At 43.4% G+C, this 14,350-nt stretch overlaps 1 protein-coding gene across 8 annotated transcripts in view; it reads right to left on the bottom strand.

Annotated features, from left to right (window-relative positions):
• Positions 1-556: 556 nt before the first annotated feature.
• Positions 557-14,350, bottom strand: part of BCL2L13 (BCL2 like 13) — a 95,136-nt gene continuing 81,342 nt past the window's right edge. For 5 of the 8 annotated variants that reach the window (XM_045295933.1, XM_004710282.2, XM_045295929.1 and 2 more), the window contains one exon: positions 557-1,842. In XM_045295933.1, the coding sequence (XP_045151868.1) occupies positions 1,048-1,842 (795 nt within the window). In that variant the 3' untranslated portion in view covers positions 557-1,047. Of the gene's footprint in view, positions 1,843-12,008; positions 12,073-14,350 lie in introns of those variants that run through there. The other 3 variants (XM_045295935.1, XM_030887219.2, XM_045295936.1) reach the window with 3 other exon arrangements.

Raw genomic sequence — 14,350 nt, 5'->3', positions numbered from 1 at the left:
GATCCTGACCACAGAGCACGAAGTCCAGATGACTGAGGATAGACTGGGAGAGAGCTGAGGGACATGGGGTGTACGACCCCAGGGTTACCAGCAGTGACCTCCAATGCTACAAATGCTGCCCGGCTGGCAGATGACCCTAAGGTAGGTGGGGTGAGCACAGACATTTCAGGTCATCCTCCTGCCTCTACACAAGATGTCTCTCCCTGCCTGGGGTAGCTTGCCCTCGGCTCTCGTGGGCAGGGGACCCGAGGCCTCTTTACTTGAGTGGTTTTCTGGCTTCCTCAAGGCCGCAGCATCTTTCCCAGGTGTTCTGAGCAAGAATAGAGAGCAGGCCCTGCCAGGCTCTCCCGAGGAAGCTGGTGAGAGGAGCGGAATCAGAGAGGCCGCTGACACAGAAGGGAGAACCTCTCATGCTACAGGGGAGAGAGAAGGGGCAAAAAAGAGCAGCTACAAATCCAGCTTGTTCCCCAGGAATGCTGAAATTCCAAAGGGATCAGCAGTAGAAGAGCCCACAGCTAAGCCCTCTTGCCTAGAAATCCCACCCACCCACCCCTAGTCCTCCTACCCTCCACCTGCACCCTCTCCCTCCCGAACTGGCAGGGACTCCTGCCCCCCAGGGGACATTTGGCAATGTCTGGAGATATTTTTGGTTGCCATAACTAAGGAGTTGGGGGGGGGGGGCTGTGTTACTGGCATTAGTGGTGGGTAAGGCCAGGAAGTTGCTCAATATCCTATAATGCACAGACAGCCTCTCACAAGGAACTGTGAAAACGCCATTCCCGCCACGGCCAGGGAGCCCTGCTCACCAGGAACATTGCACTGCCAAGGGTCTGAAGCCAGCAGGAGCCCACAGCCCCGGGGATGCGTAATCGAATGCCAAACTCCCTTTGCCCTTGGGTGTGGCTCCATCCAGGACTTTGTTGAATGGAAGCCCTAGGTGACCCAGGTTCTACAAGTGTCCCTCCAGGCAGCCACCAGTGGGTCAAGTTCCAGCCAGTGCACAAAAACATTGAGCCCTTTTGTCTTCTTTCTCTTCTGAAAAACCGGCTATTTCTTTCTCAGAGCCAGTGTCACCCCAACTGCCACCGCGAGGATGGCCATCGCAGCAGCCCCTCCAAACAGCAGTATGGACTTGCCCTCTGACAGCGACATGGCTTTCTCATCTGCAGCCCCGGACAGCTCTTCAGTCAGAGCCTCTTTCCTGATTCTGCTCTCAAGGGCGCTCAGTGGGGTCGGGGTGGGCTCCAGGGCGGGGCCCAACTCCACTTCTGCCCCCGCCCCGAGTTGACCCGGCTCCGTGGTGGCAGCTCTCACCTCTTCTTCATCAAACTCCACAAATAAAGATGTGGCGGGGCTGGTTTTCTCAGCTGCAGCCATTCCTGGGTGGGCTTCCGCAGTCTGCAGCAGGGTAGTGGCAGTGCTATGTGGAAGCAGAGGCTCAGGGGTCTCGGGGAATGCTGCCTGCAGCCCGGCAGCAGCCTCCTCCATGCCCTCAGGGATTTCTTCTTTCTCCACGTGCACGATGTCAGAATTGGAGGAGTTGTTCTCACTCTTCTCTCCCGCTCCATTGCTGTCCAAGCTTTTCACTTCTTCAGGATCCATTGCGATCTGCTGCCAGGACTCGGGACCGAGGGACACCGGCAGGCTTTCCGTGTGCCAGCTCTGGCTGGCTGACAGCGAGACAGGTAAGCTCTCGGACTGCCAAGAAGTGGTCACAGTGGGAGACTCTGGAGGACTGACTTGTCCCGAGTTGTCACTGGGCAGGATATAAATGTCATTGCTGTCTTCCGCAGTGACTCCAGGGTCTTCCTCGTCCTCTGGCTCCAGACTAAAAACAGCCCCCTGCAAGAGAAGGAGGAGAGTCAACACAAGGAGCAGCAAATTGGTTACAAATGAGTGTCAATCTGGTGAAAAAGGAAGCCCCAGGTCTTTCCCTCAACTGAAGTTCCAGGAGGAAATACAAAGCTTAAGCCTCTGTGGTTTGCAGGATCTCACTGCCATCAACCCGGTCCTGACTCAAGGAGACCCTGTAGGGCAGAGTAGAATCGCTCCCCTGGGTTTCCAAGACTGTAACTCTTTATAAGAATAGAAAGCCTTGTGTTTCCCCCATAGAGCGACTGTAGTTTCCAAGTTTTCTCAATGGGATGAAATTTATTTGTATGCCAATACAGATTTAAAAGACTTTCAACAAGATTTTTAACTATAGCCCTCTGACCAGTTTTCCTGAAACTATTAAGTGAGTTAATCTATATTCAATTCAAATACACACACACACACACACACACACACACACACACATATGGGCCTTAAAAAGTGTAGAAAAACTTGATTATCTTTCAATTCAATAGTTCTCTTGTTAAACAGCTGAGAAAACAGAAGAATCAAGCTGTCAAGGGATTTATCACTTAGAAGGGTACAAAATTAATCATTTCAAATGTGAAGTGTTGTAGGAGTTCAGATGGGGAAATGATTGCTTTCAGTGGTGGTTAAAGATTCCAGGAAGAAGCACCATTTAAATGGAACATCTGCCGAGCAGGGGAGGTTCTGACAAGTGCAGGCCCCGTGGAGGACACAAGATGGGCCAAGGAATAGAGATCTGCAAGGGAGACCAGCGGGTAGGTCGGCCGAAAGCTGCACACTCACCTTGCTAGCAGCAATCTGGCCTGGCTTTTGGCTAACACCTATGGCTAATGAGTAGGGAGAACAGTGGGACCCAGATGTTAAGCTTCCGGAGTCGTGGTGAAAAATTCACAGCAAAAAAACCCTGATCCCTGAGGCTCAGGTGGAGCTTCCAGGTTGGCAGGGGCAAACATCTGCTCTCGGAGGATAGCATGTCTGTCCCCTTGAGGCATGGAAGCTCGATTTAGGACCTCTGTGAGACCTTGCCCTACACACATACTGCTGGATCATTTCTGAGGACGGACACACACACACACACACACACACAAACACACACACACAGGACCTCTGTGAGACCTTGCCCTACACGATCATTTCTGAGGTAACACACACACACACACACGCACGCACGCACGCACGCACGCACGCACGATCCAGAACTGCTGGATCATTTCTGAGGTACTACTTCCCAAGTGGCTGCATCATTTTACATCCACCAGCAAGGTATGTAGGTACAATTTCTCCACGTTTCCCACCATGCTGGTCATCTTTTTATGGCACTCATTCTGGTGGGAAGAAAGTGGTATCTCACTGTGTTTTGACAGGCAAATTCCTAAAACTAATGATATTTAGCATCTTTTCATGTGGTTATTGGCCATTTATTCGAGGGGGCTTCAAAGAGTCTGTAGGAAAATTCTGTTAGCTTCTCATCCATTTTTCTATGAACTTCTCTGAAGTCCACTTGCATACCTCCTTTTGAGAAATAAAATCCCACTCTTTTGCACATTTAAAAATCGGATTGGTTGTCTTTTGATTGTTTAATTGTAAGTTTTGTTTTTCTATTCCTAAACAAGACTGCTACATACATGGATATTTAAATAGCGCATTTTGAGGGGAGGAGATGCTTACGACTTGGTGGAGCCTGCAGGAAACAAAGGGGAAACGGTGTCCTAAGAAGGCGTGCAACCAGAGTGGCTGCTTGTCCGTGCTATTGAGTAGTTTTCCAAAAGCTCTCTGCCATTAGAGGCATTTCCCATGTGGATTTCTTGTCCAACCCTCAAACCCCAGAGGACTGAAAAAGGGCTTTGCAGCTATAGTAATCTTAGGTGATTCCTTCTCTCTTAAACTCTCATTATATTTTCATCAGTATAATGGTAATGTAAAACCACTCAACATTTCTGGGACTATCATCAATAATGAATGCTAACAGAGTCCCTTCACAACCAAACACAGCACACGAAGACTACACCATTGATTACAGAGAGTCAGGGAACAATGCTGCCTACTGAAGAATGAAAACCACAAATAGCCCTTCCATACCCTTCCTCTGCCTTATCTCAAGCATCACAAGCTTGAAACCCTTAGCTCCCATTTAGCTTCCACCTTTCCCACTCTTAATCATTAAGGCCTAAAAGTCTCGCTACGGTTCTTTTTACATGTGTCTTCATACATCTCCTCCCCTTCTCAACATTTTCTGCTCTTACTTTAATACAGGCACCAGAGCTAATGCAAAAGATCCTGACCGACTCCTATCCTCTACAAACCAACTGAGAGCTCAAGAGCACCATTGGACCAACCAGTAAAGCCAGAATCCCGGAGTCCTATGGAATGTACCCCATTCATGAAGCAGTTTATTCTATTGCCAGAACTGTTATTTAGTTGCTAGCGATAGAGCAATACCTTTTCTGTGCTCAAATAATTTAAAATCGAGGTTAAAATTGAGCGATGGAGACACACACAAAGGACAGGAACATCTCAGAGGATTCATGGAAGGCCATACAAGAGAGGACGACAGAGCTGGATCTTACAGATAGGATAGGAACCAACCAAGCCAAAGAAAGATGAGCAAGACACTGCAGACAAGAGAGCATAAACAAAAATGTGGGGCCAAGAAATAGCACAGTAGACACAGGCAACTATTAGCTCCCCAGTATTGAGTGGAAGTTCAAGACGGGAAGTGAAGGAAGATGGAAAGGCCAGGAATGGTACCAATGCATAGAAAGCAAAATAGCAATATGTATCTAAAACAGGGGCACATCTCTATCTCATGAAAGTCTTGCTGAGATTGACAAAGATCTTGGTTCTACTGAGAAAATAAGCTCAGTCTTTTCCTCCATTGACCTCGCCTAGACATTACCAACAGCTGAGGGCAAGAAAGGATGAATATAAGGTACCATCTGAGCATTCGATATAGGATCTGTTGTTTTTTTTTTCTTTCTTTTTTTTCTGTTTGATTCTTATAGAGTAGCCCTACATTTGAAATCTATTTTCAATTATCTTACCCCTTTAGTTAACAGGCAGGAAAGGAAAGCCATACAATATTTACAGTAAGATGCTATCCCTTATTGAATAAATTTGTAACATGTACTTAGGAGACCAAATATAAAAACTTCAGGGCTATAGCAAAGAGTTCAGGCCAATATTCCCCCTCTTCCATTGAGCTCAGTTGTGTCTTAATGACTTATTAGGTGCCACACGTAAGAGACAAGGTTGTTCACTGTACCCTCCAAGTGCTGTACTCTAATTCCCAAACTCTGTTTTCATATCCATGTAGATATTGATGATCTTAAAATATGGTGGGAACAGAAAATGCTTTGCAAATTTAAGTGTGAAACCTCTCCCCTAAAACTGTGTATTCATACAGCTCAACAAACCATTTGGGGGGGAAATTTCAGACTCCCGGAAGCACATCACAGGTCCTACTTCTGGCTCCTTTAGGATCTTGTTCAAATTCCTTGCCCTCTGAACCACTCAACCCGATTTCCCTCTCTTATTTCTCTATAACTCCTATAATAGTCTGATCATACAGAGTAGCATAAATATCCATTTCATCTCATATTTCTCACTAATTTTTTTACATGTATTAGTCATCTCCCCCAACACGAACATAAACCCTGAAGGGAGCAAAACATGCTTTAGATCCCTCTTTCGTTATCCCTCAGGTGATGCCTCACACATGGTGGCCAACAGTAATGCTCAATACATGTGTGGCCAATGGACAACCTGCCTGAGGAATTAAAAATAGCTAATGTTGCCTCTCTTATTTCTATAAGCTGGAGTTGCACTTGGGTTTTGGTGGCCATCGCGGGCTGCATAGTTCTATTGCTGAACATAAATTCCATCCCCCAGCTTCTACCTCAAATCACACTGTTACCATTCAGAACCCCTCCTTCTCAATTTGGTCTTTCTGGATACTTCTCTCTACCTTTAAACTCTTACAGGATTCACCTGTTTCTCTTTTTTATAAAACACATCATAAATGGTAATTTTTTGTCTTAGCTTCCTAGGCTTACTTACAGTCCTATCATCTTCTAGAGACAAAGGATGTGTTCTGCGACATCCTTGTATAGGTTTTTGCCCTGTCCCATTCTTTCCATGTGCCTTATACTTGGTGTCTAATCGAAAGTCTGTAGAAATTTAGAGAGGCTGCCCCAGTTCCTCGAGCTGGGCTCTCTTCCACTGGGGGACAGATGTGATTCTTCTGGCGCATGATTGCTGCCTTGCAAGCATCAGCTCGTACTGAAGAAGTCTTCTGTATGGACAGCACAGTGGGTTCAACCAGCCGCTGGCCTCGACCTGCAAGCTCATCTGAAAGGAAGCGGACCTGTTCTCCAATGTCTGCTATCACAGAGAAGGAAGACTCTCAGCGATGTTCCGAGCGAGCAGGGTTGTATGGCTTCAGGCCTTTTTCTTAACCCACGCTCGGTTAGGACGTACCCTAACTGGTTTAACCCAGAAGATATAAAACATAAGAAACACCTCTGCCTCAGCAGCATTTTCATGCTAGGGTTCTGAGTTATGGGCCCTACAACCTAGCTAAGCCCCCAAATCTCATTTCCTGTGGCTTTCACTTATTCCATGAAGAAATTAAGATGCTTTCATTAAGTCCTACTTTACATAGCTACCATTTCCTTTCCTTGTTTTATTTTTAAACCACCTACTGAAAAAACCTGCACTTTACTAGAGTTTTCTTGCCATTTGTTTAGCTTGCACAATGAAACAATTGGGCTCCTCCTTTAATCTTGTAAATGCATTATGTTGATGAGATAAACCTGAGATCTTGATCTCTACTCTCAAGGAGGCTATAATCTAGTTGGGGAGATTAGATAACACAGTAGTCCTCAAATTAGGCTGTCTGATTCAATACCTGTAGAACTTTTGAAGGATTCAGATTCTGTGAAGGTGGGACCCAGTGGTCATCCTAACTTACTACTAAGTGAGAAAGGGTGTAAGAGCTGTAATCAGGAGCTCAAACTCACTGCCACTGAGTCCACAGTGCTGAATTAAACTGTGCCTCCACACACAGTACCACATGGGGGACGAAAAGCTGGTTTTGAGTCAAAGAACAGCCTTTTTAATTTTTAAATAATCCTTCCTTGGCTCCTACCTTCCTTATTAATAATTTGATGAGCAGTACTTATAGAGAGTTACCCCCATTACCTTTCAAAGAAGGCAATTCCAAATTGTCTTCAGTCTGTTGACCCTGAAAAACAATGACTGTGGGCAGATTTATCTAATGCCTGGCCCTTCCTGTTTTATCACACCCAGAGCCCAGATCTACTCTAGTACATTAATGGGGGGGCGACGGGAGAGGGAGAGCAAGAGCGAGAGAGAGAGAGAGGGAGGATGAAGTTGTTTTAAGAGAACTTGCATAAATCACTAAAACAGAGTGATATTAGACAACATGATTGAACTAGCTCTCAGGAAACTAGTTCTGTGGCTTTCTCGACCAACCACTGTGGAATTCCAAGAGTGAGGAACCCAGCCCAGATTGACAGTTATGCTAATTTTTTCTGTAAACGCTGTATTTACCTATTTTTGTAGCCAGAACACAATTCTAATTAGCCATGTGGATCCTCGAACATTTGTTATAAAACGAATTCTTTGAATTATATAATTTATATACTCAAAAGTTAGATTGCTTATTATTAAATCATCTCTTCAGGAACTCAATCTCATGAAGAAATAAAGGCTTATATACTTTTGCAAAGAAGAAGGAAATGGTAGTAAAGTAGTAAAGAAGTAACACAAAGTTCATATTTGCCCCTTCATAACTTCTGCCAGAAGAACAACATCTCTATCTTGGAAGAAGTACAGCCAGAATGCTCCTTAGACGCGAGGATATGAGACTGTCTCACATGCGTTGGACATGTTACCAAGAGGGACCAGTCCCTGGAAGAGGCATCGTGCTTGGTCAGCAGAGGAAGACTCTCCATGACATGGACTGACTCACTGGCTCCAGCAACAGGTTCAAACAGAACAGCGGTGAAGACGGCACAAGCCGGGCAGGGTTTTGTTCTTGAAGAGTCACTACAAGTCAGAGTTGGCAAAAGGCTCCTAATGAGCTGAACAGGAACAACGTGAAGAGTAGACCTGTTTTACTTAGCGCTTTCTCAAAGGTTCCAAATGAAAAACACAGTATGGCTTACACCAGTGGTTCTCAACCTGGGGGTCGAACGACCCTTTCACAGGGGTCGCCCGATTTATAACAATGCCAAAATTACAGTTATGAAGTAATTTATGAAGTATCTAATAGCATAGATAATTTCATGGTTGGGCGGAGGTCACCACATGAGGAAGTGTATGAAAGGGTCGCGGCATTAAGAAGGCTGAGAACCACAGGCTTACACCATTGCCTAAAGTAGATTCTCAGTCTACGGGTAGCTGTCTAATCTTCCACCCTCACACCTCGACGAAGTATACCAAAAATATGATGTTGATCAAAAACTTTTATTATTGAAATCATGAGTTAAAACTTGTTTTAACTCTTTTTGCTAAGTGAAGAGAAAAAGTTGGGGGATGAGGAGAGTTAGAATTACTGTATTGGATAAACCAATCAGGCTATCCCCCTCCCCCAAAAGCAAGACCACTCAGTTTTCTCAAACTTTGCATTTCAGAGCTATGCAAAATAATCAAGAAGATCAGTTAATTGACTACGAATGACTTGGTAAATCATCTGTAGTTAATTTACTACTTGCAGTCTTGTAAATCCTTCCTCTACATTTGAAAGCTTTTCTCTAAAGCACCCCCCAAAACCATGTTATTCTGAGTTATTCTGAAATAAGGAGTATCCTCTCTTAGGTCTCTATTCTTAGTCTTGGTATCACATCTGCTCTCACTCCGTAAACACTGTAAATCTAATCTATTTTCATGCCATTTCAAAAGCTGTACGTTCCAGCTGGATTCACAGAACAGACTTACAATACAGTGTTTCGACAGAGGGCTATCCAAGGGTCAAAGAGTTCCTTGACACCCTCGATAAAACTTCTCAATAAGTTACTTATCTTAACTTGTAAAAACAAACCTCTAAGAGCGCAAACTGATAAAAAAGAAAAAAAATTGTAATCTTCGTAAAGAAGATGTTTGCTACTTTTTCTTTAGGGCTCAAAGCCAAGACAAGGCAAATGGAAATTTCCAAATTCCACCATGAAGAAATAAGGAAAAAGCTAACAAATAAAATATAAGGCCAAAGACCTTTTTTTCCCTTTCTATTTAAAAAAATATATTATTAATTGGGAGTTAATACATATATCATCTCATTCAAGATTTTGGATCCTCAGCTTTGTAAACTTAAAACTTTGAAGTAATAACATTGTTTCAAAAGTCAATTCACATGAAATTGCTTTTGTTGTCGTTGTATAATGGCCTTTCCTTCAGCAGCTATTTCTGTACTGGGGACAGGTGACATTTTAAGGAAAATTCACCATTTAAAAAGAAAATTCACCAGAAATTTTTTGCTCGTATGTAAAAAATATTAATGAAAGACTAGAGAACTATTGAGATTTCATTGCTGGAACCACTGGCCAGGGAATCAAATCATACATAGCAAACAGGCAGGGAACTCTTTCTCTTGACAAGTATTATCATTTATGAAAAACAAGTTTTCATAAGAGACAAAGAGCAGTTTTAGACAGTACCTCCCACAAAAACCACCACATTAGGAAAATAACATCTCCAAGAAGTCTTAGAGCAACTCAAACACTTTAAATTGTTCTCAACACAGTATTGTTAAAAATATCTATTGCTTTGGCCTAATTGATTAAAAAACGGAAAAACACAAAATATATAAAACTAGTTGGGACCAACCATCAGAGTTTCAGTATGTAAAAACTCTCTTTAAAGTGTTCAAATGCAAAGGTGTTACTTTGAAAACTAAGGTACACCTAACCCAAACCACAGTATTTTCAATTACCTCATATGCATTCAAAAGTTGGACAATGAATGAAGACTAAAGCAAATTGATGTCGAATTATGGTGTTAGAGTATTAAACATCCCCTGGACTGTCAAAAGAACACACACCACTGTGCTGAAAGAAGTGCAGCCAGTATGAACAGACGTCATCTCACACACCTCGGACATGTTATCAGGGTACAGTCCCTGGAAGGGACATCATGCTTGCAAAGTAGAGGGACAGCATAACAGAAACCCCAACCAGATTGCTTGTCATTGTCGCTGCGACAACAGGCTCAAAGGTAACAACCCTCATGAGAATCAGGCGGCGTCTCCTTCTGTTGTGCACAGGGGACTATGAATTGGAACAACTCCACGGCACCCAACAATAATGTGCCATTCTGAGCACTTGAGTTAAATAAATTTATTTAAATCTCAAAACAACCTGACTAGGAGGTCTTATACCATATTTGCATTTTACAGATGAGGAAACTGAAGCACAAAAAAGGATAAGTAACTTGCCCAGTGTCATAAAGCTACTGAACTGACTCCTGAGAAAGTCCATGCTTTATCACGGTGGTATCACCTTAACTCTTGGGCTAACTACTGTTCTCTGGCTCCCACCCACTTTCCCTCCATTGTCACCACGCCTCCTGGGTTTATGTTAATAAATGGACAACAGGGTAGTCTTGGTGTTTTGTTTGAAAAAAGACACAAAGATACACATAGAAAACACTTCAGTTACAGAGAGAAACAAGAATTAGAGACAAGTAGTTTTTTTTTAAGTTGCTTCCAGTAGAAGATAAACATAGGTTTTGGTAGTAGGAGCTAAGAAAACAATAGCTTAGCCCCCTTGTAGAAGGGCTGCGGGGAGGAAACGAGCCAGTCAGGGTGCAGTGTAGCAACGACGAAACAAACAACTTTCCTCTAGTTCTTAAATGCTTCCTTCCCCCCACTATCATGATCCCAATTCTACCTTAAATATCCGGCTGGACAGGAGGATGCACACTGGCACAGATAGGAACTTGAAATACAGGGAATCCAGGACAGATGAACCCCTCAGGGCCAGTGGTGAGTGTGGCGATATCAGGAGAGTAGAGGGAAGGTGAGGGAGAAAGGGGGAACAGAATATAACCTCCTCTCTGGGGGACGGACAGTGGAGAAGTGGGTGAGGGAGATGTCAGATGGTGTAAGATATGACAAAATAACTTATAAATTATCAAGGGTTCAGGGGGGAAGGGGGACCAGGGAGGGGGAGAAATGAGGAGCTGATACCAAGGGCTCAAGTAGAAAGCAGGTGTTTTGAGAATGAAGATGGCAACGAATGTACAAATGTGCTTGACACAATTGATGTATGTATGAATTGTGATAAGAATTGTAAGAGCCCCTAATAAAATGAAAACAAAACAAAATAGCTTAGTGATCACTCAAAGAACCATTCCAAAACTGTACAGCATGATATCTACAGCGACTGTATTTTTAGTTTACCTTCTGTTGTGACTTCAAGCAGTCTGATCTCACCTGCCATGAGTCAGAGCTGCTAGTAAGCGGAGCTCTAGCAGACCTGCTTTTCCATCTGAAGACCCTTTGGCAGAACTCCAGAGTTCATCTACACGGGTAAACTCACTCTCCCAAGACACACTGGCCTAAATCCTTATCATTCCTTCCCAGCCACTATACATTATTTATCTCTCAAGTATTCACTTTTAAAAGGAAAAAGATAGGTCTTTCTACAAACAGGACATTAACAACTAAATGTCTCTTAGACCACCTCTACTTAAAAGAAGAAAATGGGGTAGAAATTGTAGAGAAGCAATTTTCCATCTAACATGATGACCAAGACCCAACAAAAATACATCTAAAACACAACGCACACTCATGGATACGTGGCACACAGGCTTCCGGAACAGTACTCACCCTCACTCTGCTCAACTGACTGCAGGTGCAAATTTCAGACCACTACAGTTGTACAAAACTCAGTCCTAAAAATTCTTAAATTAAAAAATTTCTGAAAGGCATTATGTCTAGATTAAAAAAAAAACTTTTCAAGATTTGCTCTTCTTAAAACAGAAATATGAGGTTTCAAGTCAAAGAGAAAAAAGAAATCTATTTTGTGACCAAATTAAATATCGAGGTGTTTTGTGCTCAACAACGAAGTCTTTCAGAGCAAGTATTTGCTTTAGCCCGGGACAAAAGGAAAACAGAAGAGAAGCCTTACCGCAGTGGATGTGCTCAGCCCTTCTTGGGAGGCAGATTTACTTCTAATGTAGCCGAGACACAATGCCAACAAATAAAGATGAGCAAGAGGGAGGGAGGGAACAAGGATGAGTCAGGGAAAGGCGAGCACGCCTACCGGTCTGTGCCCTAACTGGGTTACAGGGCAAATAAAAGTCAGAACACACAGAAAATTGCAATCAGTCAAGGAGAGGGAAAACACACTCTTACAGACAAAGCTGAAAACGTGACGTGTATAAAACTGTATCATTGTCACAAAACAGCTTTCCTCTCAGAAGCTGTGAGACAGAGAAGACAGTCTTCCCTTTGTGTAACTGAAGAGGCTTACATGCCCCTGACCACAGGGCTGGTATTGGGTAAAGCGGGGCCTAGAAACCTTGCAATTTCTAATCATATTCCCAACTCACTACTCTCTGGAGAAAAGGGCAAATGTGAAGTGGTGAGGTCAGGAGAGGAAACAAACACAACCAAAAAAACCCATCTGTAACTCTGGTGCAGGTGTAAAACAGTAATGTAAAGTTATATTCCAGCTCAAGCTCTGCAAAGCTAATGATTAATTATAGTAAAGCTCTGCATTTGTAATTTAATCAGTATTTCTAATTGCACCCCAATTCATTGTACCTTCCTTTTGGCCTCTCACTACACTTTACACATATGCTGGATTTGGTTATTTACATGGAGGTCGCCAATCACTGAGCTCCACGGGAGGCTCTATATTTTATTCACTTTTGGGGACTCAACATCTAGCTTAATCGAGCATAGACTTGCCATTAATTAAGGGTAGTCATACATTGAAAATTAATCCCAGATTGGCTGAAACAGCATTACAGACATTAATTAATCTTTATAAAATCCCTGTAAAATGGCAGATATTTAGTGAACCAACTTCCTATGTAATCTGAATACATAGTACAGGAAAGGAAGTGATTCACTCAGCAGGAATAAACACTAAGTCACTTGGCTTCTAAAGGAAAAATCCAAAGAAAGGTGACCTGGAGCCCTCAGCTTCCATCTCCACAGAGGTCACATAGAGGAATAAGTTTTACCCTCACGTGTCAGTAGGGGCAAGTAATTAACGATGCTCCTAAGTAGGTCGACATCCTCTCACACTCAAGCCATAGATTGTTATTTAATCCATGTCGGGCTAAACCCTTCATGGCTGGGTTTCTCAATCCAACCTATGTCTCTAAGTCTAACTGAGGAATCGTGCCCATGGTTGAAGTAATGAAAGACATAGATCATGGATATCATAAAGCCCCAGCCTGAGGTCACTTTAAATTCTAACCTGTTATGTTACTTCTAACCGCCAGTAAGTGTTTTTCTCAGAACCAGTACAAAGGCATCCCAAATACACTATGAAAAACAAAAATCACACTGAAAAAGAAAAACTTGTGCAGCATTCCAAACAGCGCGTACAACAGCATAGTGGGTTGAATAGTGTCCCCTAAACATTCATTCCCACCCAGACCCTCGGGATGTGATTGACTTCTTGGCAACAGGGTATCTGCTGGTATAACGAGTTGAGCCACAGTGGGTCCTTACTCCAGTCTAGTGTCCTCACAAGAGGAAACAGGGAGATGGACATGTGATGAAGGCGGCAGGGTGGAGAGCTATTTGGCCACCACCTCTGGGAGGCATCAGAAAATTCAAGAGGAGAGGCAGGCTCCCCAAGGGCCTTCAGTGGGAGTGCAACCTTAACTTCAGACTGCTTGCCTCCAGAACTGTGACAGAACAGTGTCTGTTGCGTTAGGCCAGGAAGATTGTGTCCGGGCTAAGAAGCTCATATACTTTAGCCACCCTTGTTTGTAATTCAGAGAACAAAAAAGCAAAACAAAATAGGTAGTCTCTATTTGAAATAGGTTACAAATGAGATCTGTTCCTTAAGAACCGTCATTTCAGAAGCAACAAAGTAGGGGACAACACTGGAGACACCGTGTGGGAATTGCGCCCGATTTGATCCCACCACACCAAGGCAAAACACTAAGGGTGTGGAACAGAACAGCAAGGGGACCAAAGCAACGAAGTCCCCAGGGAATACCAAAAATAGACTTTGAGGCCAGGGCTTGGCACCCCATCAGCTTCACCAGAAAACATTCCTAAAGGAAACAAACAGTCCCTGAACTCACTAAAAGCTTTTCTTCCTTGTTGTGCTTTGCTTTGTTTTTTGTCATTGGCTTGTTATTGTTATTTTGTCTTATTTTGTTGCTTGGTTTTGCTTTGTCTTATTTTTGTGCATGTTATTATCTCTGCAGGTCTGTCTAAATAAGATAGGCTGGATGAACAATCTGGAGGAGGAAACAACAGGACCAACAGTCCCAGCGGGAC

The sequence above is a fragment of the Echinops telfairi genome, unplaced genomic scaffold, assembly GCF_000313985.2.
Source record: "Echinops telfairi isolate 266 unplaced genomic scaffold, ASM31398v2 ScPeMD7_6273;HRSCAF=7185, whole genome shotgun sequence".
NCBI classification, from domain to species: domain Eukaryota; kingdom Metazoa; phylum Chordata; class Mammalia; order Afrosoricida; family Tenrecidae; genus Echinops; species Echinops telfairi.
The sequence above is the reverse complement of the archived record's forward strand: the minus strand, read 5'-3'. Positions and strand labels throughout refer to the sequence as shown.